At 44.0% G+C, this 26,712-nt stretch overlaps 1 protein-coding gene across 1 annotated transcript in view; it reads right to left on the minus strand.

Moving 5' to 3' along the window:
* Ust (uronyl 2-sulfotransferase) overlaps positions 1–26,712 on the minus strand; it is a 293,554-nt gene that overhangs the window by 22,699 nt on the left and 244,143 nt on the right. Inside the window, exon 7 of the mRNA XM_028764403.1 lies at positions 25,886–26,043. Within this exon, the coding sequence (XP_028620236.1) occupies positions 25,886–26,043 (158 nt within the window). The remainder of the gene's footprint in view (positions 1–25,885; positions 26,044–26,712) is intronic.

Here is a 26,712-nt window from a genome sequence, read left to right on the forward strand (position 1 = left end):
TGTAACTTACATACTTTACATATTTATTATATTTTATACCTCCTATATACTAAGCAGGAAGTACTGTGTGTATATTTTCTTGTGTGTGTGTGTGTGTTGGTGCACATGCATCTCAAGGCAAGTTTTTAAAGGAACACTGACAAGAACTTGGCAGTCACACTGGTAGAATGGAAAGAAATGCTGTGGAAGCAAGGTTAGTAATCTCTAGAGAGAGAATCTGGCAACATGACAAACCACAAGCCGAACCCGGGATGGTGTCTGAAGGCCTGAGCTCTTCACTGGCTTTCTTGGCCAATACTGTCTCCCATGCAGAGACTTAGAGAGGACAGGGTAGGGACAGAATAATAGGTGCCCTAGCAATGCTCAAATGACCCAAGGCTTTCTTCTCTTCCTTCATGTCACTGTCCCTTGATGATTCTATCATTTTCCTAAACCCAAGATACTTTCCCTACCTTTAACATTCCCTGGGTTATGATATCATAGGTGGAAACGTTTTTAAGAACCATTGGTAACCTCATCACACAAATATATGACTTAACAGTGTAAGCATTTTGAGGTATTTCAACTTTATCACTGTCCTGTACTTGCACGGTTTCTAAAATGCAATGGCACTGTCCTGTAAGTACTGTCTGCTGTCCTTCCTTTGCTTGCTTCTTGTCACAGCACATGTCACATGCCCGCTCATGTCATTACATGCTTTTGAAAGCATACTCTACTAGTTTACTTATGTGATGTTCTTCACACTGGAGCACCACAATCTACTGAATTGTTCCATTTTCTTATTTTGCAGATTTATTTGTGTGTGTGTGTGTGTATGTTTGTGTGTGTGTGTTTGTGTATGCATGTGTATGGATGGCCAGAAGAAGTCATTGGATCCTTTGCAGCAGCAGCTGGAGTTATAGGTTATGAGCCCTCTGAGTGGGCTCTGGGAAACAAATTAAAATTCTTTAGAAGTGCACGATGTATTCTTAACTAATGAGCCATTTCTCTGGCTCTCAACCTCTTATTGTTAGATAGCTAGATCTGGTTTTGCCTTGCAATTGAAAATTACAATGAGAACATAATTACAGTAGCTTCTATGCAACTGGCATCTATCTATCTATCTGTCTGTCTGTCTATCTGTCTATCTATCTATCTATCTATCTATCTATCTATCTATCTATCTATCATCTATCTATCTATCTTCTATTTATCTTCTATCTGTTTATCTACTTATCAACTATATGATTTGAATGGCTTACGGTATACAGTTAGTTTTTCCTCATCAGGAAGTTGAAGAAATGAAGATATTAAAGAAGTGTACTATAAACACATTACAAGAATGCAATTTGGTAAGAGTTCACAGCTGTAATAATCATCAACCACCAGGGCCACAATCAAGATCTAGGATTTTTTTATCAGGTGACCAGCTATGGACATTTTGAAGGCTCATATTATATAGCATTAAATTACTTTTAGCCAGGAATGGTGTCTTATGCCCGTAATTCCAGCACTTGGGAGGGGAGACAGGAGGGCCAGGATTCAACACTTCAGTGGCTGCACACTGAGCTTGAGGCCAGCTGAGACTACACAAGAAGCTATCTCAAAAACTCCGACCTAACAATGGTAGCAATAAGTTACTATCAATTAATTGATCAATATATTATTAACATACATATTCTGAATATGTATGTTAACATACATGTGTACATTATGTGTATACATAATATATGCAATATACATATCCATATTCTTTTCCCCCAGGTTGTATAGTGGCCTACTAAATTGGCATTTGCCTGCCCTCTTCCCTTCAGGGACTTCTATATTGCTTAGCAGTTGCTCGTATAATGAATAATGACAGTTTAGTAGACAATGTGCTCTCATATTCATAATGTGAATATCTGCTCTGATTTGTTTTCTACATGGCCTGCACTAATAGGGAAAGGTAGAAGATTTAAGGAGTAGGGCTTGTGGGTCCCATCCCCTTTAGGGTGGCAGATCAGATATCCTGCATATCAGATATTTAATTATGATTCAAAACAGTAGCAAAATTACGGTTATGAAGCAGCAATAAAAATTATTTTATGGTTGGGGGTCACCACACCATGAGGAGTTATATGTATTAAAGGGTGGCAGTGTTAGGACGGTTGGGAACCACTGGCTTAGAGAGAGGTCTTTGGGTTGGTGGGTGTGGGCTGTTCAGGAGATCATGACAGTCGGTTCCTCTTGTTTATTTCCTTGCTATGAGGTGACCCACTTTGCTCTGCAGGTACTCTCACCATGATGTGTTGATACCTCCAGCCTGACACCTGATCATGGGCCTTGATCCCAAACAAGCCTTTCTACTTGTTGGTAGTTGACCATCTCAGGTAATTTTAATAGTAAAAAGGAAGCTGACTAAAGAATATTATAACTGAGGTTGAGTTTATTTTCCAGTATCTTATTGAGTACTTGATCTTTCTCTACTTTTATCTGTTAATGATTTTATGACTCACAGATCATATGTTAATAATACAATATGAACACAGTGCCAGGAATCACGGTTGAACGTATAACTGCCACTCACACAGATCTGAACATTCTTAAAGTTTGAGCTAAATAAATGTTACTCTTTGTGGTGGCTTGAATAGGTTTGGCCCCCGTAGACTCACATGTTTGAATGCTTGGCCCATGGGGAACGGCACTATTAGGAGGTGTGGCCTTATTGAAGGAAGTATGTTACTGTGGTTGTGGGCTATGAGGTCTCTATGCTCATGTTCCACCCAGTGTGGAATTCCAGTCCCCTCTTGCAGAAGACAATCTTCTTCTGGTTGACTTTGGATCAAGATATAGAATTCTCAGCTCCTCCAGCACCATGTGTGCCTGGATGCTGCCATGCTTCACACCATGATGCTAATGGGCTAAACTCTGAAACTGTAAGCCTGGCCCAATTAAAATGTTGTCCTTTATAAGAGTTGTCTTGGTCATGGTGTCTCTTTACAGCAATGGAAAGCCTAATTAAACACTCTATATGTAGACGTATTTTATGACTTTTTTATGTTTTAAAATTTTATTTTACTTATTTTGCATATGCATGAACTTATATGCAATATGCATATATGTATATGCATAATGGAGAAGGGACCTATGCAGATCTAAGGACAGCATGTAGGAATCAGTAGAAGGAATCAGAAGAAGGTTGCCTTTACATAGACAAGACAAGGAGGGTTAAAGAGAGCATGAAATAGGTAGTGAAGGCCCTAAGAAAAATCAGAGAGAGAAAGAGACAGATGAATGCTGGTACAAGAATTGGTTTGCAGCCTCTCCAAGGTTGTCAACCCTATTTCCTTCCATCTTGGGACCACTATTTGGGTTCTTTTTGCTTTTTTCTGCTGGTCCCTGGCCTTCAAATAGGCAGACTAATTCTGTGATACAACAGATAAATAATTTGGTAGCAAAACCTACTCAGGTACATTATCATAAGTTAGCTATGGAGGACCACGAGGCTTGTGGGACTGCGTAAGGGTATCCTGGGTCATGGTTGAGCAGGTGCCTAGAACCCCGAGATTCTGCGTGGAATTCTTCCCGAGAACCGGCAGGAGTTCGGTCCCCCCCATCATCCAGGATCCTGAAAAGCAGTCACGGTCTCCATAGAGTCACATAGGCCAGGCTACAGGCCTCAGGCCCTAGAGATTTACATACTAATGAAGGCCAGAGGGCAGAGCAAATTAAACATGCCTCCCCCAGATCCTCCCCCAATCCTCCCCCTTTCTCCCTCCCTATATAACTCGGGACTGCCCTAAGTTTTTGGGGGTACGCCTAGATCCATCTATTATCCACCATGACAATAAACCTTTTTGGAACCAAGGACTTCCTCGTGTTACTGGGGCCTGCTGCCGCCAAGGCCCTCAGGCCACTGGAACCATAGGACTTCTTCCCTAATTGCGCTGCTGTGGCGGCCTTCTTAAATTTTCCCCACAGAGACTCAAGATGAGGTTGTTACTTTATACAGGGTGTTTCCAAAACCCATCTCCACCCAACCTAAAAGGGGGAACTTCTGCCCCTAGACCAAGCAGAGAGGGGCCACTCAGAACCCCCTCTGACAGGCAATCTGAATTCTTGCTTAGGCTGCGAGGCTAAGCACTGCAAGGGAATATAAATAAATGATAAAAATATCTATCTGGGTTCCCTGAGGGACAAGCCTGACTGCATAGGGGTTGATGTCAAAAGTATCCACTCTCCAGGAAAAAGACATCAGGATGGGTATGGCCCTCATGCCTCACTGGACAACGACAGGGGGATTGGAGCCATTACAAGGTCCCCTTCAAATACTGGAGGTCAGGCCTCTATCCCCGCCTTCGCAAGTTTAGAATTGCCACAGCCCTTCTATACTTAGAGAAGGGAGGAGATGTCAGGGGCATCCCTGCTTACACGCTGTAGGCCTAAAATCAGCCATAGGCCTAAAATCAGCAATAGGCCTGTCATACATGTATACTAACAGCAAGTCTTGGGTCTCAGTGGAAAAACATTGAAACAGATGGCTATAAGCTAATGTCAACAGGCAGCTTTTGTAGAAATTTACAAGCCTGAGTAGTCATAGACCTTGTAAATAGGTAGCCTTGGCAGACAATACCAACTTAGATAAGGACAAGCGAGTCATAGGCAGAGTCATAGTGAATTGTCCCCTGACCTTCACCTAGCCGATACCCCGTTCTGAAGATATCTGTATTCCCCTTGAACACCCACACTCCAGTGTCATTCCCTTCCCCACATCCTGCCTTTCTGTATTTATAACCCCTGTGTGAATTAATTACAATTTGAGAAAAAATAAAAAAAAAATTTAAAAAATTATTTTACTTATTTTGCATATGCATGAACTTATATGCATATATGTATATGCATAATGGAGAAGGGACCTATGCAGATCTAAGGACAGCATGTAGGAATCAGTTCCTGTGTCTCTGCATCCTGTGTGAGTCCTGGGGATTGAACTCAGGTCCTCAGGCTTGGCAGCAAGTGCCTTTACCCATGGAAGCATCTTGCTGCCTCCCCTTTTATACTGCTTTTCTGCTTCACAGGTACTTAGCAAAACCCCATCACCACAATAAAACCACAATAAAATCATCCTTTATACTTTTGTGTATTTTTTTAATGCTCTTATTTTAAGAATGTTTCTAACTCTGGACCATCTGGGATGTGTTAAAGGCTCCTGGCACAGGATGAGACGACTTTTTCTCGGAGCAATTAGTCAATGTGTTTTTCTTCTTTGTTTACTCATTTGGGTGGATGGTCTTTACTGTACCACGCACCACTTTCACATGGCCATCTGCCTCTTTCTGCTCACCCTTTGAGCCTGTGTCAACTCCAGTACTTTAAAACAGGAGCTTTCCAGAATTCTGGAATCTTCTAGGGCAAAATTTCTTCTCAATTAAAAAAGGAGAAAAAGAAAGAAAGAAACGAAAGATCACTGGCCATCTCTGTCTCCCATGTTTCTTTTTCTAGATGACTTTGAGAATCATTTTAAGCAATAAAAGCACATGGTAACCTCAGAAAAATGCCATTTTTTGCAATAGCTCCTCCCCCATCCATCTGCATGAATATGGATTTCCTCATGGTTTGCATTTCTGTGGTGGTTGATGTTGCTCTCCAAGCAAAGTTTTGGTGCCCACACTGCAAGTGGAAATTTGGGGCTTGAATTTCTCTCAAGTGCTAGAATTATTAAGGAGAAATTCTGGGCCAGTTTGAAGCATGCAGCCCGAAAAATGGGTGAAAAGGCACAAGAGATTAGATTTCAGAAAACTAGGACTTTTAGTGTTTAAAATGCCCCATAAATCCTTCTGAAAATGCGTTTCTCTAACTGACTACCACACATTAGCATGAAGAATCCTTGGTGGAGAACTTTAAAGAGACAAGGGTCTACCAGTACAGCATCATTCATCACATATTCTCCAAGTCACCATTAATTCAGCCCTACCAGTGACTAGTAAAATATGGTTAAGTATTAGGCATCATTTTATACTGTTGGCTTGCTTGCTCCATTTCACAGATGTGTGGAAACAGTGTCTGGCTTCAATTTGCGTTGGAGAGATGGGGCGTACGTGTATTTTTTACTCTAGGTTTATTTTTAAAATAAACAAGAACAAATGGTGATGTGCCACGGGAATGTGGTCAGTCAACTTCATGTGACCTCAGAATTTGTATTAGGAAACAACTCCAGCTACTAGTTTCAAAGGTGAGTTTCAAAATATCACAGGAGAAAAAGAATTCCTCACCAGCTCTAACTGGAGAGCTATCCAAGGGGCCAAGATGCTCAAATCAGGAGGCACCAGATGGGTAATCTACTACCAACATAAGAGTTGAAGCCAGCAGGGACCCCGTGACCCACAGCACAACATTCATGCTAGCATACTGCGATGGATGGGTCTATCCTTGGAACCTCAAATACTGGGCCGAGTTAAGCCCTCACTCAGTGCTTGTCTGATCAGCAACTGAATATAAAAAAAATCAGACAAATGATTCAGAAAGTATTTTGAAGCCAAGGATGAAGCTTCAATACCTGTAATCCCAGCACTCGGGGTACAGAGGCAGGAGGATTTAGTTATAAAGTGACTTTGAAACTGGTCAGGATTCTCTGTGACTCTATCATGAAACAAAATAAAACATAATCAAAACAAAACCCAACAAACTAACACAACCCTTCCCAAAGACGAAAAACAGTGTCAACATAAGTGCCTATTAGGACACAAGGTCATTATTGCCACCAGTCCTTCAGATAACTCTGAGGTTATCTGTTCTATTTGTTCATAGGAAACAGATGCTCAGAGACACTAAGGAATTTGCCCAAGGTTAAACAGCTGCTAAGAACCAGGGCTAGGGGCCAGAGAGAGCACGGCCCCAAACTGATGACCTGAATCCAGCTTCTAGGATCTATGTAATGGATGGAGAACTGACTTCACTAGTTGACTTCTGGCCTCCACACTTGTACCGGAACCTGTACATGACATCTTTAGCGTCCCAATAGACTGTCAAAGGCAAGGCTAAATAAGCTGGAGTCCCAGAGGATCGGCTACTGCAAGGCCAGCTGAAGGGTGTGTTAGCCCTGGCTTTGTCAGTGGCTGTGGGAGGGTTAATTGAGATTGGCTTGAGTGACACCCATGAGATCTGTAGAGCATAATTCTGGATGTGTCTGTGAAGGGACTCCCACAGACAAGGGTAGAAGATCTACAGGCAGGGAATGTGGGAAGAATAAATAGAAAGCAAGCACGGGCATGCTTCTCGATGATTCCTGGCCACTAGGAAGTGAGCAACCTCCTGTCCCATGGGCTCTTACCCCCATAATGCTCTTCTTCACCAATACTCAGAAAAGAGCCAAGCTGGCTGAGCCAAGATCTCAGAAATCATGAGCCAAAATAATTCCCTCTTCTCTTAAGCTGTTTTCTCATGCATTTGTCAGAGTAACGAGAAACTGACTACTGGACTGCTCTGGGATAGCCTATGCTAACAGATAACCTGCATTCTGCTCTGGGATAGCCTATGCTAACCACAGATAATCTGTATATTCTCAACCAAGAGGGGTCTTTGAGTAGACTTGATTACTTACGAATTCTGCTCTCCCCCTCCCCCCCGAATGCGACTCTGATCCATAAATAGTGTTGTGAAGAGGAACTCCAGGCCCACGTATTATAAGTGCACTAAAGCTATGCATGGATTTGAGGAAAAAAAAATCTCTATCACATAATTCTTGACTATGGCCTGGAGGGAATAAGAGTTGTTGACAGCCACATGCCTAGCATCCAGCAATCTGGCATCTGTGTTTTCTATGGTAAGCTGGGAAAGTTTCCAGAAATTTCTCCAGCAGATTTCTGAGGAGATGTATTTTTTTATTTCAAGGTGTAACTAAGAGATTTTAAGCTTCCAAACCTGGGTGACTGCAAAAGTATGGGCCAAAAGGATATTTGCATCTCCTTAAATGAAAACATGAATCTAAGAAGGTAGTTACAGGGAAGAAGCTGGGATGAAGTTCCTCCACTCCCACGACCCCACTCCATTCTCCCAGGGATGGCTAGCTTTGAGAAGTAGGACACTATGGGACTTCCCAGTACTTCCTGGTCCCCTCCCAGGGCACACAAGCCAATCAGTGGAGAAACTAGGGTCTCCAGGATCTTCTTGGTATCCACATGTACTTCTGGGTGAGTGTTCTAGCTCTGTTTGCCCTTCTTGAGTCTAAAATGATGGGATATTGTGGCTCTCCCTGCCCTCTGGAACAGAGTCAGCAGATGAGGGGTGTGTTTGGAAGCCCTGTGAGTAGGTACGGTGAAGAAGACACTGGGACCAGCTTCAGGGAGGTGTATCAACTCTACTCTTGGGGTTTTCAAGGCTTATATAATTTTGGGGGACTGGGGTGGTGGTAGGGCATTGGCTGAGGGCTTAGGGTACCAAAATGCTTCATTAGCATGGGAAAGCATTTCAGGAATCTCAGGTGCTAGCTGAATGAGAAAGGAAGTTGACCCTGTAATCTAACTAAGGTTATGTGACATTCTGCCTGTGGGGGCTTTTTGAACTCCCCAGGCAAGGTCAGAGAAGGGGAAGCCCTGCTGATGAAGGGTGTCCTCCAGAAAGCACTGAGTTCCAGAAGGCTATCTATGCAGACAATGGCAGACTCCCACCTTAATTAGCAGGGTTTTCTCACAGGATATCACAGATGTAAAAGTCCCGTCTGTTGAGAAACAACCTGCTACACTAAAGTATGTTTGTGAAGAATCCCCTTGGTTCTCCTTGGTTCTCAACATCACAATATCTTAAGTAAGTAACAACACGTACCAAAAACAAACCAATTTTAGAAGAAACTATGAAGTTCAAAATAGGCCCTAAGTAGCTAATGCTAGTCCACAAGAGCCCGCACTCCCCACTGCCACAGTTTATCTAAAAAGGCCAGCCCTGGGTCTCAGCTTCAGCTCTTCTAGATCTGTCTGAATAGGAAACCAGCAGAAGGTGGTAAGAACAGTGTCAGGAAAGTTACATTCATAACGATAATAAAAGTCCTCACCAACTTTGACACACAGCTGAGACATTGTTTACTGATACAGCATGAACTCAGGATGCGGGCAGATACTTTTCCATTTTTAGGACAAAACATTGAGCCTTTGATGTTGGCATATTGGCTTCTTTCTTTGGGGTGAGTTCTGGGTAAGTTTTGTTTTGCTTGTTTGATTTTTCCACAAGCGCTTTATGCTTCGGATTAATATGACAACCGAAGTTTGTGTTATTGGAGGAGTCTGGCTCTTTGTGCCCAAAGCATTAGACTACTGAGAATATTATTAAGTGAATTTGAAAGTGACTTGGACCTTTTTTTAAAGGAACTCTCCAGATGTGTTTCTGCCTTCTCGAGGCCTGACATTCCTGTCTCTGATGGTATTAGGCTGAAGCCACAGGCATGCAGAAGTTGTCAGGAAACCCATGAAACCCTAGGTTGAACAAGACACGGATGGCACTGGTCACATTAGAATTAAACTCAGCCCGTGGGTGTGGATGTCTGAGTAACTTTCTCACCGACCCCTTTCCCACTGACCCCCATCACCTTTGAAAAGCAAACTGTTGAAAGGTAGGAGACAGCGGCTGTAAACACCGTCACGCGGTGTTTCCGTCATGTGGGTACTGTACCTCTGTATCGATGCTGAGGACTGACAATGAATGGGAGCTGTAGACCCCACCCCACCCCCACAGCCACAAATACAGCCGAAGTCAGATACTTACAAGGCAAGTTTCAGTTCTGAGGCGAGACAACATGAACAGCGTTTTACAATTCACTGTTCCTTGAACAGTGAGAGCTGGTAGAAATTTTAGGCTGAGCAGAGGGATCTGTTTAGCAGAAACTTCACGAATCTGATTTACGTTTTATGAGGAATTAAGTTACAGGGTTCCCCCCCACACACACCTTTTAAAAAAAAAACTCTGGACCATTAAAACCAACCATTCAGCCAAAAATGTATTTGGGATTTAACATTTTCTTTTGGAAAAACATTTTTAAAAGTGATGAACTCCAGGCACTAAAGGGCCATGGAACTCTATCTTAACAATATGATGGAGGCCTACCTTCAACCAAAGCAAAGCTAATAATAATATGGTCTAAGATCAAGGCTAATAACACATGTGGCTCCGGATCTACATATAGACACTCTGGGAGCCGTGTGGTCTTTGGTGATAGCCAATGGGGCTGATTCTGCGTTGGTAAAAGTAAGCTAATCTTCCATGGTTGACGCCAGAAACCAACTCACATACTTAGGCACATAATATCCTCTGCTATATTGTGGAAATCTAGAAGTGTGGTTGAGCCAACACATCACTCTGAACAAACACAAGACTTTGTCATCACTTGGGGTGTCAGGACTCTATTCTGGCTCTAAGGAGGCAGGCAGCCTCAGCCCATCAGAGCCTGTTCTGCCTGAGAGCCAACCCCAGATTCCTCCAGGTTGTTTTCTGTCAGATCGCACCGGGCTGGGCCAGGAAGTATGTCTTGATAGCCTATTCCTCTTTAGCAGGGCTCTCTGTCAGGTAGATAGATGGGCAAGTGGACAGCATTTTACCTCACAGGACTGGGAATCCTGAGCCAGTCGGAGAAGCTATGTCAATGTTTATCAAATAAGCTCTGAATCCTCCATCCCATTACAGATGGTTGTGAGCCACCATGTGGTTGGTGGGAATTGAACTCAGAGCCTATGGAAGAACAGCCAGTGCTCTTAACCTTTGAGCCATCTCTCCAGCTCCACTCCCATCCCATGCCCCACAAAATACCCCATCTCAGATGAATACTTTTATGAACTACAATGGAAACAACTTGTTAGAAAAAAAATGACCATGGTCTTATCAGATCACCATGTAGGTTCCCAAATACTAATTCTCAGTCTCTCCTCCTGTCTCATCGCTGGCTAGCAGCAGACTGCTTGCGAACTGGCACAGTTCCATGTTCTTACACTTTGGGTCACAGTGCTTAGCTATGGCCTGGGTCACTGCAGACACAAAGGCCCCATTGGGAAATGCTCCCAGACAAGAGCACCATTCCTCCTGTGACTCCCAGGTCAGGTGACAGCTTTCCCAGCCACTCCAGGGGAACAGGCCTGGCTAGGGAAACCTTTCCCTCCTTCCCAACTGAGCCTTTGAGCTTCTTCTTTGACTTTATTTTCCTTTCAAACTCCTTTCTGGGTAAATGCAGGAGATTCCAGCAGCCCCAACACCCTGGCTCATATGGAATATATTTAGAGAGGAGGAAAAACTCCAATGGTTATATGATTTTGAACTGGCTTGGACACAGTGTGGCTGGAATTTCAGCACTGGCTTTTGTTTACGTTCGTCATGACACATTGGTTATAGAGGCTGCTGCTACTGCTTCCCAAATAGCTGTAGTCTAGACCCTTCAATGGTTCTGCCTTCTCCTGTACATCAGCTGACTGATAGCCTTCACCCAGCCAGAGCCTCAACTATCTTGCTTGGCAGCCTTCACTGTGGCTCATAGACATTCCCAAAGACATCTCTCCCAAAGAAACACCTCCCAGCATAGGACACAGAAGAGGCTTTTCTCATTTGGCTCAACTAATGTAGTATTTCTGAATAGCCATGATCTCAGTGCATGTGTGTGTGTGTGTGTGTGCGCACATGTATATATATATATGCGCATGTATATGTATACACACATATACAAACAAATTATATATGTATATAATACATATATATATAACTATGTAACACACACACACACACACACACACACACACATATATATATGTTTGTTTGTTTGAGACAGGTTTTCTCCGTATAGCCCTGGCTATCCTAGAATTCTCTCTATAGACCAGGCTAGCCTCAAACTCAGAGATCAGCCTGCATCTGTCTTCTGAGTGCTGGGATTAAAGGTGTGTGCCACCCCCGCCCCCCATCTGTCAGCCTATATTCTTAAGAGTTATCCTTCATCAGTTTTTAACCTATGCACCTTCTCTTAAGAGAGACCTTAAACATGGCACCAACATGTCTTGTAGCAATTCAAAACAGTAGCTGGAGTCCATATTTAACTGTGTTCACATCACTGTGATGAAAATATGTGACAGAAACATATTACGAAAGGGAATGCTTATTTGGGCTCTGTGTGTCTGAGGGTTTCAGTTCATGGCAGCATAGAAGGCATGGAAGCGGTCACCATGGCAGGAGCATGCGGCAGAGACTCTTCACAGCGTAGTGGACCACCAAGTGAGAATAGCTATAAGCTTTTAATACCCATTACTTCCACCAGCTGGTGGCACCATGTAAAGGCCCACAGCTTCCCCAAACAGCAACGCTAACTGCAGACTGAGTGCTCAGAACAGAAGGCCATGTGGGCCATTTCAGATTCAAACCATACAGGAGGAGCCTCGTCTAAGAGCGTAGGGTCCTACTGATGACGTCCCAATGAACGGGACTTTGAGCTGGATTGTTTTGTTCCTGAAATTTTGCTACCACTTCAAGGCATGGATGCTGATGGCAACTTTGGTAGTTTGTTCACAGCCTCACCTCGCAGACATTTCATGAGAGAGATGAGTGTAATAGATCAAGTCAGGATCTGTGAACACGAAACTGGCTCTAGAACCTTCCCATCCAGACAGTAGGGCTACCTGAAGTTAAATCCAAAGACTTGACTACATGCCTCCACTTCTTTGTCCTTGAAAAAGTCACTAACATGACAGAAATCAATTCTAACTTCATGACGGATTGCAAAGAAGGATATTCATGTCAGACAGATTTTCATCAGTTTCTGGCAGATAAAGAGCAGCTTCAGGCATGCATACTGTTGGCAGAGCTAAGGGGCTTCTGGAGTGTTGAGAAGAGTGTCAGCTCACCTACTACCAACCCTGAGAGGCCAAGGGGTGACGCCATTAAGTGTCCCAGTAGGAGATCTGGCACAGGGCTGGCAGTCTAGATATGAATTACCTTCTCTCCCGGGCTGTGTGGCCATGTGTCTTACAATGCTTCTCATTCCCCTCAGGGAAACATTCTTCACTGCATTCTGCACTGTGGAGCTGCAGCTGAGGCTCTAAGGGGTTTGCAAACCCAGAAAGGAAAGCAGGAGAGATGGAAGCTAAAACACAAGCTATCCAGTGACCACTGCAGTCAGGGTAACCTGCTGTTCTGTTGCCATAGCAACAACCAGATGTGTGTTCCACTCTCCTACTACATCACGCTTCCCCTCTCATCCCCAAAACAGATGTGTGCAGGGGTTCCTAGTGGGAAAACCTCAACAGGCTCAAGAGAAGATGACATCTGTGACGGTTACAGAGATGTTCCCAATGAACACACCATGGTGGCTCAATCACCTTACATCACCTTGTCAGGACCCAGTAAGACTCCCATTAGATGTATTTCAAGTGTATCTTCTCTGCCACAGCCAGAAGTCTAAGGATGACCTCCATCACCAGACCCACCACACTGCCGAAAGGAGCACATGGCCGCCAAGAAGTGGGTGTCACAGGGAATAAAGGAAAGGGTCTGAAGATGACCTTCCTAGTTTGAACAGCTTTAAGACATCAGTGGAAAAGTTAGAATATAAAAAGTAAAATTTTTAAAGGAGGGAAAGAGCCAAAAGGATAGGAAACAAAGAGAGGGAAAAATAATGAACAACAACAAAAAGGAATGTCTAGGGCTGGAGAGGTGGCTCAGTGGTTACTCGCACTGACTACTCTTACCGAGGTCCTGAGTTCAATTTCCAGCAACCACATGGTGGCTCACAACCATCTGTAATGGGATCTGATGCCCTCCTCTGGTGTGTCTGAAGACAGCTACAGTGTACTCACATACATAAAATAAATAAATAAATAAATCTTTTTTTTTTTTTTTAAAGAAGATGTGTCTAGGGGTCTGGATATCTCATGGGAAAATGTTCATTTTAAAATCATTAAAGAGGGACTGGTAAAGGAATTAAGAGCACTGGCTGCTCTTCCAGAGGACCTGGGTTCAATTCCCAGCAGCTACATGGTAGCTCACAACTGTCTGTTCCAGGATCCAGCATTCTCACACAGACATACATGCGGGCAAAACACCAATGCTCATAAAATAAATAAATGAAAAAAAAATTAAAAAATCATTAAAGAAACAAAACAAGAACTGATAAACAGGGCTGGAGACGGGAATGTAATTATGAAGAAATTCACATAGTAATGGAGACAGGCAGCCAGACACTAGACTTTTCAAACACTCATGAACTGCCAGGAACTGACTTGTTGCTAAGGTTCAAATGGCCCTTCCAAGGTGCATGCTGAAATGTACCTGCCGCCAAGAGGCGGCCTCGAGAGATTATTAGGTCAGGAGACGAGATTAGTGCCATCATTTGGGGAGTGGGTAAAAGCAAGATTGGCAAATGACTCCTTATAAATCTGAGGGGAGGGCATCGGCCCCCTTCCTCCCTGTCTTAGTCACTGTCCTATTGCTGTGAAGAGATACCAGGCCCAAGGCAACTCTCATAAGAGAAAGTATTTAACTGAGGGGATTATTTACAGTTTTAGAGGTGTAGTCCATTCTTATCATGGTAGGGAGCATGGCAGCATGGCGCTGGAACTGTAGCCAAGAGATACTGATCTACAGGCAGGAGAGAGAGAGGGAGAGAGAGGGAGGGAGAGGGGGAGAGAGGGAGAGAGGGAGAGAGGGAGAGAGAGGGAGAGAGGGAGAGGGAGAGAGGGAGAGGGAGAGGGAGATTGAGAGAGAGAGAGACAGAGAGACAGAGAGAGAGACAGAGAGAGAGACAGAGAGACACACACAGAGAGAGACAGAGAGAGACAGAGAGAGAGAGACAGAGAGAGAGACAGAGACAGAGAGAGAGACAGAGAGAGACAGAGAGAGAGACACAGAGAGAGAGAGACAGAGAGACAGAGAGAGAGACAGAGAGAGAGACAGAGAGAAAGACACACAGAGAGAGAGAGACGGAGAGACAGAGAGACAGATAGAGAGAGACAGAGACAGAGCTGGGCCTAGGAAGGGTTTGTGAAACTTCAAAGCCTATCTCTAGTGATACACTTCCTCCAAGGCCACACCTCTTTATCCTTCCTAAATAGTGCCAGCCATTCTTACTCAAATCAACCCCTTCTCCTCCCTGTGCTCACAGCACCTAATCCTTTTTGCCCAGGTGTGATGCAGCAAGGTGTCCCTCAATAGACATGGCTTCGCTGCCTAGGACTTCCAACCCTCTTGAGAACCACAAGCTCAGTAAACCTGTAGTTTTCTAATTTACCCAGTCTGTGGTATTCTATTACAGTAGTGAAACATGGAGTAGGACACCTCCAACTCCACCCCTGCACCTTGTGTTAGCAGGGACACCTTACAGTAGAATGAAATACCAGGCCAAGGACAGGGTCCATGGGGAATGGGAGACCAGATCTCTCTCTCTCTCTCTCTCTCTCTCACACACACACACACACACACACCACACACCACACACCACACACCAACACAGACACACAGGCAGGCACACACACACATACACAAATACACACACACACACACACACACACACACACACAGATCAGAGCTGTGGGAGCTTCCAAGAAATGAGCTCAGGCCTTAGCAAGAGGTGAGGAATTCTGAGCTGGAGGTAGGGAGAGGGAGAATGAACATCTGATAATACTGAAATGATATTAAAACAATATTGATGCAATATCAAGATTTGATAAGAAAACACAAATCTCAGTATTTTCTTTTAGAGAAAGGCATTAATTAATTCCAGAAAAAGCAACATCTGGTGCTAGAAGTCAGACATAACTGTGATACACTAGTGAGTATCTGATGTACCACGTGGGTCATCAGCGAACCTCGATAGTGACGTAGATGGGACTCTGAAGCCAAAATGCCTGTCGTATTAGGAGAGCAGGGGCAGGGGGAGGGGTAGAGGAAAGGGTGACAGAAGAAAAGAACTAAATAATGTCTCATGAAAATCACTCACAATACGATAGCCTGTGCACACTAGCAATAGATAGTGTGATGGTTGGAAGACTTGTGTAACCACACTCAAGGTGGCTGGCAAGCCTGCAGAGGGAGTCTGAAGGGAGCTTGGAACAGTAAAGGCTGATTCCTAGTGCACATCTGTTTGATAATGTTAGGTCTTGGGTCTCAGTACCACTTTAATGAGTAACACAAGAAGGTAAGACTCCAGGAATCTGGGCTTTGATACGCGGTTCTGGTCATGTCTGCTCGTCCAAGCAACAGCATGGTGGTGAGCATCCTAAGCTCCCACTGTCCTCTCACCTCAGGGCCGTGCTGGACTTCTCAGTAGCTTTGTAGAGAAGAGATGAATGTGCTAGACACAGTCCACGTGGCACCACGGAACAGACGGGAATGCCAGTGTCTGACTTTTTTTACTGTACCCTTTTACAGTTCAGCACTTGACAGCTTTGTAACACTAGACAAACTAGGGCATCGTAGCCCAGCAGAAACTTCTGAGGGCCTACAAAAACACAGACCAAGAAATGATATGTCTCCTTGAGAAAGATTTGGCTAGAAAAAATAGAACATTTGGCTGTACAGTGCTGAGTCAGACAAAAAATGGGCTACGGAGCTGCGCCACCCCTAGCCTGGGCTATGTGCCGCCTTGCCTTCATTTCTCTGAGCTTGGATATGATCTCTAAGCAGAGCAAGGGGTAAAGCCACAGCCCAGAGCACAAAGACAGTCCTCAAGTTCTTTGTCAAGACCCCTATCTGCGTCACCACACCGAGGCCTGGAAGGACAGACGCATTGTGGTGTAGACCATGAATAGCAGAAGACTAGGAAGGCTTTATAAATATCAGTTGCTCACCCTTCAGGGTCAGGTCTAACCTCGGCTCATGCTTTAGAAGTGGGGCAGCTTTATAAATGAGCAGGGAAGTCCACAACTGTAACGTGTGAAGAGTAAAGCCATCCCTGTCATAGTCTTATGCAGTGCAAAGCATGTCACTGTCAGTCTGACTGAGAACTGCTTGGGGTGGTAGCGATTATGTTCTAAAGCAGAAGAAAGAAACCTCTGAGCACAAATGGCTGCTTTCTCCCCTGCTCCCCCAGACGCCATTAGACAGCTTTCATTAGGGGAAACGACTCCTAAACGGGGAAACTTCCCCCAACCTGGTCTGGGAACACTGTGCAAATTAGGAAGGCATGATGGGGTGTGCATTTGGGGTTCTCCATGAGGGAAAACTGGAACCCAGAAGAGATCATCAAGGCCCAGGGGATGGAGGATGGGTTAGAAGAAAGTGGTCCAAGAAGAAGATTCCAGGGTTTCTAGAGGACCATGCCTGGGGAGAAAGGCAGTTCAAGGGCAGGTCAGGGAAGGATGGAGCAGAGAGGGAATCCTCCCACTGGGCATGGAATCCTGGAGGTCATTGGCTGGCATCTAGAGAAGGAAAGAGAAATCCCAGAAGACACACCAGGCATACAGGGTCAAGGGAAACTAATGGGTGCAGGCAGGTCAGCTGGAAGGACACTGAGGGAGAACTTTGGGTGGAAAAGCTCAGGACTTGGAATTGCCCAAACACTGAAAGGAAGCAAGAGCCTTTCTGGTCAGACTAGGAAGCGGGCAGAGCAGCACACGGTTTCCAGTGCTGGACCTTGGCCACTGGTTCTGAGACTGGTGTGGATGACACAGGTCTATGTTACATCACAGGAAGGGTAGAGACTGTGGCCTTGTGGAGACTGTGGCAAAGAGAAATGTCACTAAACCCGAGAGGACTCTGGGCACAGCTCAAGGAGTCAGGATTAGCAGGCATGAGCTGCTGTGGGCTGCAGTAACCCACTCTGGTTTGTTTACCATGCAGGTCCCACACTCATGTGGCAAACTCCTACACATCCTTTAAGGCCGGGCCTGAATACCCCTACTGGAGTCTTGTGGCTCCAGACTGAGGGATGTTATTCTATGTACTTGGTTTATTTTTTATTCTACCCTGTCCCAGGGCTGGCAAAATTCAGACATCTAAATTTACATCTACACATGTTTAACATGTTCGATATTATTAGAAAACTCAGTGTTCTAAGCTGAGTTCGTTGTGTTACCATCATTGGAGGGATATCTCACAGCAGACACTTTATCCTAGAGGAAGAAGGGCCTTAAGCAACGGACAAGCAAATAAAAAATAGGTTTAAAAACAATACCAGTTAAGGTCGGTGCTATTCCAATAAAACAAGCAACAATAGAGGAAACAGATGAAGCACAGAGAGAGAGAGACACCGACCCCCGCTGTGTGTGTGTGTCGGTCATCGAAGCTTTCCTAACATGTATATGTCTAGAGGCTGCAGGCACATAAGATAACAGTCCTATAAGCTGTACTGGGTACCAGGCTGTAGTTATAGGGTCCCTTCAGCCCTGCATGGATATATTCTCTAAATCACTCCAGGCTTCTGAGAGCAAAGACAAAGAGGCTCTTCCAGTCAGTGACAATTTTCCACTCTGCCCTATAGGCACTGACACATCATTGGATGTACTAAGGATCTAGGACTACTCTCTGCTTTCTTCTGCCATCAGAAAGGCGCCACATTTTCAAAATGGCTTAACCAGAGGTGACCTGTGGACATTTCTTTCTTGTTTTCTTTTTTTCTCCCAGTACTGGGACTCAAACCCATGGCCTTATGCTGCCAGGCAAGTACTCTACCTCACTGAACTATACCCTCAGACCTTCTGATGATCTTACGATTTTATTATATAAACTTTACTTTGACAGTGAGCATCCTCAGATCTTGTCTTCAAGCTTTTACCTTCAGTGGAAACACATGGTGAACATGTAACAGCTATGAGCCTGTGATGGTGAAGAGGATTTTTTTAGGACTCAGCTTTGTGGTAGTTCTGGGTACTCAAACTTGAATGTCACCTCTGTTACTTGGGGTAGTAGCACTGTCCATGGGACTTGTTGACTGTGGGTGGGTTGTACAGCACCTTTCAACCTCGGGTTCCTTGTTTAGAAAAGGGAAAGAAGATCTGCTTCCCCAACTCAGAGGATTCGCTCAAGAATCCAGCAAGGCTGTCTCTGTGGAAGTGCCCTGTGAGCTCTTGAAAAGCTACGCACACGATCCTTCTTTAGACGCTGTGGCTGGCTTTGTGATCCAGGACCATATTCAAGAAAGCATAGAGCACAAGTCTGCTTGTTTGTGCTTGGATAGGCACACACAGACACACACAGATATATGCACACAAAGATACACATATACACAGACATACACATTCATATATAGATATACACACAGACACAGACACACAGACACACACAGATACACATAGACTCATATATAGACACCCACAGAAACACACACATAGACATTCACACACACAGACACACAGATATATACACAGAGGCACACACACACAGACATACACAGGCACACACAGACACATTCATATACATATACACACAGACATATACACTCATATATAGACACATATGCACAGACACACACGTACATACATAGTCACACACAGTTACATACAGACATACACAGATCCGTAGACACACACACACACACACACACAGACACACACAGACACACACAGACACACACACACACACACGTGATCCACTGTTATTTTATTAGACTCTGAGTGTGGGACTTAGCTAATGAAAACTATCTGGAGAATATGGATAGGAGATGAACACAAGAAGAGAGGGGTCATATTATCAGCAATGATAATTATTTAAAGAATCTCACTGACTTCTGAAGATAGATTAATTCCCCTGGGCATTATTAAATTTATTTTAAGGTCCTAGAATTTTTCTAAGTTTTTGTTTTAGATTAGCAGCAATAGAAAGTATGAAATAAAAATGGAAATAAAAGATAAAAAACAGCACCCATTTAATGTATTTTAGAATTGTAGATAGGAGTGCTCTGAACTAACAGTATATATAACACGTGTGCATAAACATCACACAGAGACTAACTGGAGATAAACATATTTGATAGTGAATGTCTACACATCCAACACCAGTGGCTCTCATAAAGTGCACGTTAGATGTCTAAAATTTGTAAAATTTCAGATTGTTTGAAACCCAATACCCCTAACTGGGTCCCTAGCCCACATATCTGTGTTCAGACAGAAAGGGTGACTCCTCTGCTCTGCGGGTGCTGAGTTTTGACTGGAAACCATGATTATCTCTTGTCGAAAAATAGAGCAATGCTGCCCCCTGCTGGAGAAACGCTAACAGTGCAGTAATAACATTCTGATGGATGCTTGACTATGGAAAACAAACTTGCAAAACAGAAACCATGAGTCTCCCTTTAATGATGATGACAACGATGATGATGACGATGACGACGACGATGATGACGGTGATGCATGCATTATCTATTAAATAGCAGGCAAAGTGCAAGACCCAAAATTCAGCACCAGTTAAGGGAAACTAGCCCCAAGTCAAATCTCAATGGTGGACTTCATTTCAAAGTCCTAACTCAAGGACACTTCTGGTAAGATTTCAGACAGTTTAAGCAAGTCCCTACTGACTTGGATGATGTGTGCTCTTTATATGATCAGGCATGTCAATGTGGCTTTGTTTCCAGTTAACATCCTCCCTCAAGAAACATGAAGTTCACTGGCAGAAAATGCTTCCCCTTCCCCTAAGGCAGAAACACAGAAGTAGAACATCTTCAAGGCAGACGGGCCCATAGTCACAGCCCGGCTGTAACTGATGAGCTAAGATGACCACTCCCTGTTTTCTCCACTCAGTCCTGTCCATTCGCCCTTCCCACTTGTTACACGCGCACTCGCGTGCACACACACACAAAAACACACATACACACACAAACACACACACACAAACACACACACACAAACACACAAACACACACACACAAACACACACACAAACACACAAACACACACACAAACACACACACACAAACACACACACAAACACACACATACACCTCATCTTCTGCCTTCCTTCACACTTCCCTCCTTTTTTGACTGTAGAGATTACAGAGAAATCTAAAGTCATGGTTTTCCACAGTTACACCTCATGATAGCTCATTACCAAATGTTCAGTATATGTTAAGGACTATGGAGCCTGCCTGTTAAGTCTTACAACAACCCTTTAAGGTAGGTAATATTTATATACAGATAGGGAAAGCTGAGGCTTTAGGTAGTGTGCCTTGCCATGGCCATACTGTTAATAAGTGAGGACACCTTATGATGAACACAGAAGGCATGGAGAGTGAAAAATAGAAATGAGCAGGGAGATATTTGGCTTGATCACCCTGGTACCAGCAGCCCCTAGGAAGAAGGGATTCTGGACAGTCAGCCCTCTCTAGCCTATAGCTTAGATAGAGATGCTCTCCATCTAGCGAGATGGAGGCAACGTGGACTGTCCAGAACTATGAGAGGACTGTGTGAACTGGGGGTTGAACAAAGAGCTCGGAAGCACACTGCATGAGCCATTAGATCTCAGTGAGACAAACCTTAAAGATCACACAGTGAGGATGTCTCTGTTCAGGCTACACAGCCTCAACCATGGTAGAGAATATGCCAGAAGAGCTTCCTAAATCAGCCTAGCACTCTTTTGTAAGAATGACTTTTTGAACAAAATAATTATACACACACACACACACACACACACACACACACACATACACACACACACACATATGTAAAAGTGCATACCAGACACACCAGAAAAAAGCATCAGATCCTGTTACAGATAGTTGTGAGCCACCGTGTAGTTGCTGGGACTTGAACTCAGGATCTCTGGAAGAGAAGTCAGTGCTCTTAACCACTGAGCCATCTCTCCAGCCCCCAAGAATGACTTTGGTTATATTGAAGCCAAGCATTCATCATTTAGTATTTGTTTTAATTCTATTGGATATTTTTTATTGCTTGGTTGATGAAAACTAGAATTTATTGGGTGACACACCATTTAAAATTTTTCTTCTGTGCATCTGTTACTTCGAGCAAATGATCTCATTTGAATACTGCAATGCAAATTAACTCACAAACACTGTAATACTGATCAAGGGCCTCGAGGGGTGGGGTGGGGTCTAGTGCTCACTTATAGACAATGAACAAGCAAATGAACTAGCTGGTGCAACGTTTGCTATATCCTGTGCCATCATTTTCTATAAAACATGTGAACATATTTTCTAAAACAGTTTGCAAAGTCAGTACTTAAGTTGGTGGTTTGGAATTTATTCTGATAGTTGCCTGGTGAGTTTCCCATCATGCTTTAGGGTTTATACTTGCAATGGAAACAAAAAGATGAATACTGAAGTAATTCTAGTAATGGAAAACATTTTAAACACAAGAGTTCTCAAGCTCTTGAAGCAAAGTTGTAAGTTTCACTAGGCCATACAGTTCTGTCCTTCAGCTAGGTGGCGCTATTGAACAATACTAACTTGGTTACTATTGAACAAGACAAACTCGGTTACTGGTCCTGCCAGTACGGCTTGTGGCTTGTATTACATATAGTCAGGTGCTCTTTGTTTTAAAATTACCTTGCTTATTTATTTTGGCTTTTACCATCACTGCAATTTAACATATAAAATTAGGTCTAAGAAATATCTGTAAGCTCACAGTATGCTAGGTTTGTTTGCTTGTTTCTTTTGGTGGTGCTGGAGATCAAATTCAGCACTGTAAGCACGGTAGGCAAATGCTCCAACACTGAACCAATGTTTCAGGATTTTTAGAGTTAAGGAAAGGAGACACAGATACATTAAAATTCACAGCTCAGAAGAACCACAGTCTTCCTCTTACTTTCATAGTAAAGGGCTTCTTACAGAAAGGACTATAGACTTCTCTGGGTTAGCTTCTGTTTCTCTTTCAAAAGAGGTGGGGTAAAAAGTAAAGATAGGGGGGTTTAGCATTAACAAGTAGGGGTGTGGGATGGTCAGTTCTCATGGTAAACAGGATTGGATTGAGTCACCATGAAAATATAAGTTTGGGTGTGCTCTGAAAGTGCTTCCTGGAAGGTTCATTGGAGGAGAGAAAACCATCTATTGGTGGATGGCACCATCCTATGGGTTGGTGTCCCAGACTAAATAAAGAGGAGGACAGCTGACCACTGGCTGTTACCCTTCCCCTTGCTTGCAGGCACCTGAGGGAATGTGAACAACTGCCTGGTGTAGTCCCCACCATTGTGACTGTAGCATCTCTAACTGTGACTGTCCCCACCATTGTGACTGTAGCATCTCTAACCAAATTAAAATTTTAAACTTATGTTTTCCAGTGCTGGGGATCAAATCCAGGCTGTGGACATGCTAGGCTAGACCTTTATCATTGAATTGAGTTGTCAGCCCTAAAATTCTTGAATACACGGAAGCACCAGGTAGTCTGGTATGAACAGGTAAAGAGAGCTATACCCCTTCCACCTGACTGACCTTTAACCCACCAATGCATCACAGTGACAGAGAAATACTTCACATTGTGTTTGCAGAAGCCTGAACACAACAAGAGGTTGGTCAGGAGTCTGCTCAGCCCACATCCTCTGCCTTGGGGGACACGGAGACTGTTAGGACAGAGGAACCATTTGCTTGCTTGGCCTTCAGTGTCATTGTAAGGGAGTAGCAGAAGACGGTGCCAAATAACCACAGTACAGAGGAGTTACTGAGCTCTTGTTCCAAAGTTCATTTGTTGGGGCTGGAGAGATGGCTCAGCGGTCAAGAGCATTGACTGCTTTTCCAGAGGTCCTGAGTTCAATTCCCAGCAACCACATGGTGGCTCACAACCATCTGTAATGCCCTCTTCTGGTATGTCTGAAGACAGTTGCAGTGTACTCATATTAAATAAATAAATAAATATATAAATCTTAAAAAAAAGTTCATTTGTCACACACACACTTAGCATCAGGGAGCTAATCTGGGGTCATAAGCTGGGGTGTATAAATGTAAAGCCATACTTTCTACTCAGTAATTGAGTTTAGAACAGAGAGCAGGGGTCTTGGGGACCCCCTCTGTGCCAGAAATTATTCTTTTTTTTTTATCACTTTGCTGTTGGAAAAGAGCTGGGGCATCCAAGATGCATCCTGAAAACAGAATCAATGTACCGCACCCCATGGAGCAGCTGCACCAAGCTTCTGGAAGCCTTTCATCTTACTACCCAAGAATACCAGATGTCCCTGACTCCTTCTGAGGCCTTTACCATGTTTGTTACTGCCAAACTCAAAGAGGAAAGAGCTTTAATTTACTGGTGGAAAGACTGTAGCTGTAGGTCAAAGAGCTAAGGGTGACCCAATCATCACCGGTCTCTTCTCCTTTAGTGAGTGTGCTTACAGATCATGGGATCGAGGCCCACCGCTTTGGAGATGTCATCCGTTTAGCTGAAGAAAATGGACAGTTAGTTCCCGCAGCAGCTAGGTGTACACCCCTTTGGATACACTTGTCATTGGAGGTTTATATGTGATTAAAAACAGATGTAAATGGCTTCATATCTTGCCACTAAACAGATGTTTGGATAAGTATGTGTCACCAAGATTCAGTCAGCCCTTCATCTTCTCTCTCTCTCTCTCTCTCTCTCTCTCTCTCTCTCTCTCTCTCCCTCCCTCCCTCTCCCTCTCCCTTTTCCTCTCTCTCATCTTTCCTTCACACACACACACACACACTCACACACACACACACACACACACACACACACACACACGAGAGAGAGAGAGAGAGAGAGAGAGAGAGAGAGAGAGAGAGAGAGGAAGAAGGAGGAGAGGAAGACACAGAGACAAGACAGACAGACAGAAGGGTCCACACAAGAATGCCTAAAGTCTTCCTTTAAAGACTCTAATATAAGGTAAGCCCTCTCTAGAGCTGCAGAAAGAGCAGGAGGCTCCTAGTGTCTTACAGAACAGTTATCAGACACAGCCCCATGCCGACACCCTTCCCATTCAATAGATGTAAACTCTTGCATGCACCTGTTATTGGAAGGACAGAGGGAGCTCCAGTTTCAAAGCCCAGCTACTGAAGACTCATTATGCGTCTAGCTCTTCAAACCGATTTTCTGATAGGAAGACTCTCAGTACGTCTCACCTCAGGTTTTCTGGCACATTCTTACATGCAGATAAATTAGATTTTCATTTCTGAATAAGACAGCGAGCCGAGAGACCTTTGAAGCACCTGTCAGCTCATTTATCGAAATGGCAGGGCCCCAGTGTAGCAGGAAGGGCTCCCTAGGCAAAGACAAGTTTGCCCAGGCCCTGGGGATACAGATGTAGTTCAAAGCCCATCTGACTGTCTGTAGTCTTTGGGAGTGTTTCCTCTGCTTGCTATTTCTACCAGGCCATATGCCCTCACCCATTCCAGCACAACACAAAGCCACAAACCGATCGGGAATAAGTATGCAAGACTTGCTGTTCGGCAGTAGATTAAGGAGCACAGGAAAGAACGTGGCAAGAAAGCATCTTTCTCTTAAGCTTAATAATGAGAAGAAAATAAATGATGGATTTCTGAAAGTAATTATATTCACAGTGATACCGTGGGCTGTCCTGCGATTGCTTTGCCGCTCTCCATTTCTTGTTTCTACTTGGGGAGCTCTTGGTTGGTGAGAGTAAAATCTTAATTGCATTTTCAATTTGCTTCCCTACCTAGTCTCCTGCTGGGCTTTTAACATACAGAGTGCTTTGGTCAATGGTGGTTGGGCCAGAGCTGCCCCATCTCAAGCAGCCCTTGCCCTACAGCTGTTTGCATCCAGGAGCTCCAGGTGTGTGCGTGGATCTGCATCCTCTGTTCACCCCAGCAACAGGCTTGGGATAAGCTAGTGGGGAATGCTGTGAACTTGTGTTGTGAGGGAGAGGGACATAGCCATTGGGATGTTAACCGTGGTGAGTCTGTGTCACCTTAAAGCTTGGGGTTTGGAATCAAAAGCTCATGCTTCGCCTCTGTCTTTGAAAACCTGGGGGACACAAGGTGTCACATTGTATTTTCATCTCCCGAGTCCTTGTCAGGACTAGAAAGCCTTACAGTGGACCACACAGGGGAGAGGGCTTTTGACAGCGTTACCTGGGTCCTTGTAGATACTGAGCACACCCTTGAAGTAATGAGGTAAAAATCTTTCCAGTAAAAGCAGCACATCTTCCAGCTCCTCCAGAATCCCCACGAGCAGGAAGTTTTCGTTCACGTTCAACTTGGCCCGCTCCAGTGCCCATTCGCCAGGCTCCCTTGACAAGACAAGAAAGTTGTTTTATGTAAAAGACCCATGATGTGCAGCAACAACCCATGCAGCTAGTTCTAGAACAGTGAGGTCTTGCCTGGTTTCTCTAGCTGAGGTGTTTTTTCACATGTGTACAAGGGCCAGGACCTTGAAATGAATATGCCTTCCTAAGTATTTGGTGAAAAACAAATACAGGCACAGACACTTAGGTCCTGAGCAGATGGTTAGAATGGCATTTATTTATTTATTTATTTATTTATTTATTTATTTATTTATTTAATGTATATGAGTACATGGTCACTCTCTTCAGATACATCAGAAGATGGCATTGGATTCCATTACAGATAGTTGTGAGCTACCATGTGGTTGCTGGGACTTGAACTCAGTACTTAGTGCTCTCAACCACTGAGCCATCTCTCCAGTCCCTAGAATGGCATGTTTTTAAATGGATGAACCAAGTAGAACAAATTTAATGAAGTTAAAGTCACTGGCAATACATTTGTAATGATCAAAACTAGTATCCAATAGCAACTAGAGTCATCCTTTTCAAGCATTAACATTGTTGCTTTTATTTGTTTGGGTTACAGAAGGGAAAGAAGGGAATTTCCTTACAGGTCCAATTTGGAGGAATTTGGACAAGCCAAGGTCGCTTGAATCACCACCAACAGCAACCCTT

This window comes from Grammomys surdaster, unplaced genomic scaffold (assembly GCF_004785775.1).
Source record: "Grammomys surdaster isolate TR1022 unplaced genomic scaffold, NIH_TR_1.0 143, whole genome shotgun sequence".
Lineage (NCBI taxonomy): Eukaryota > Metazoa > Chordata > Mammalia > Rodentia > Muridae > Grammomys > Grammomys surdaster.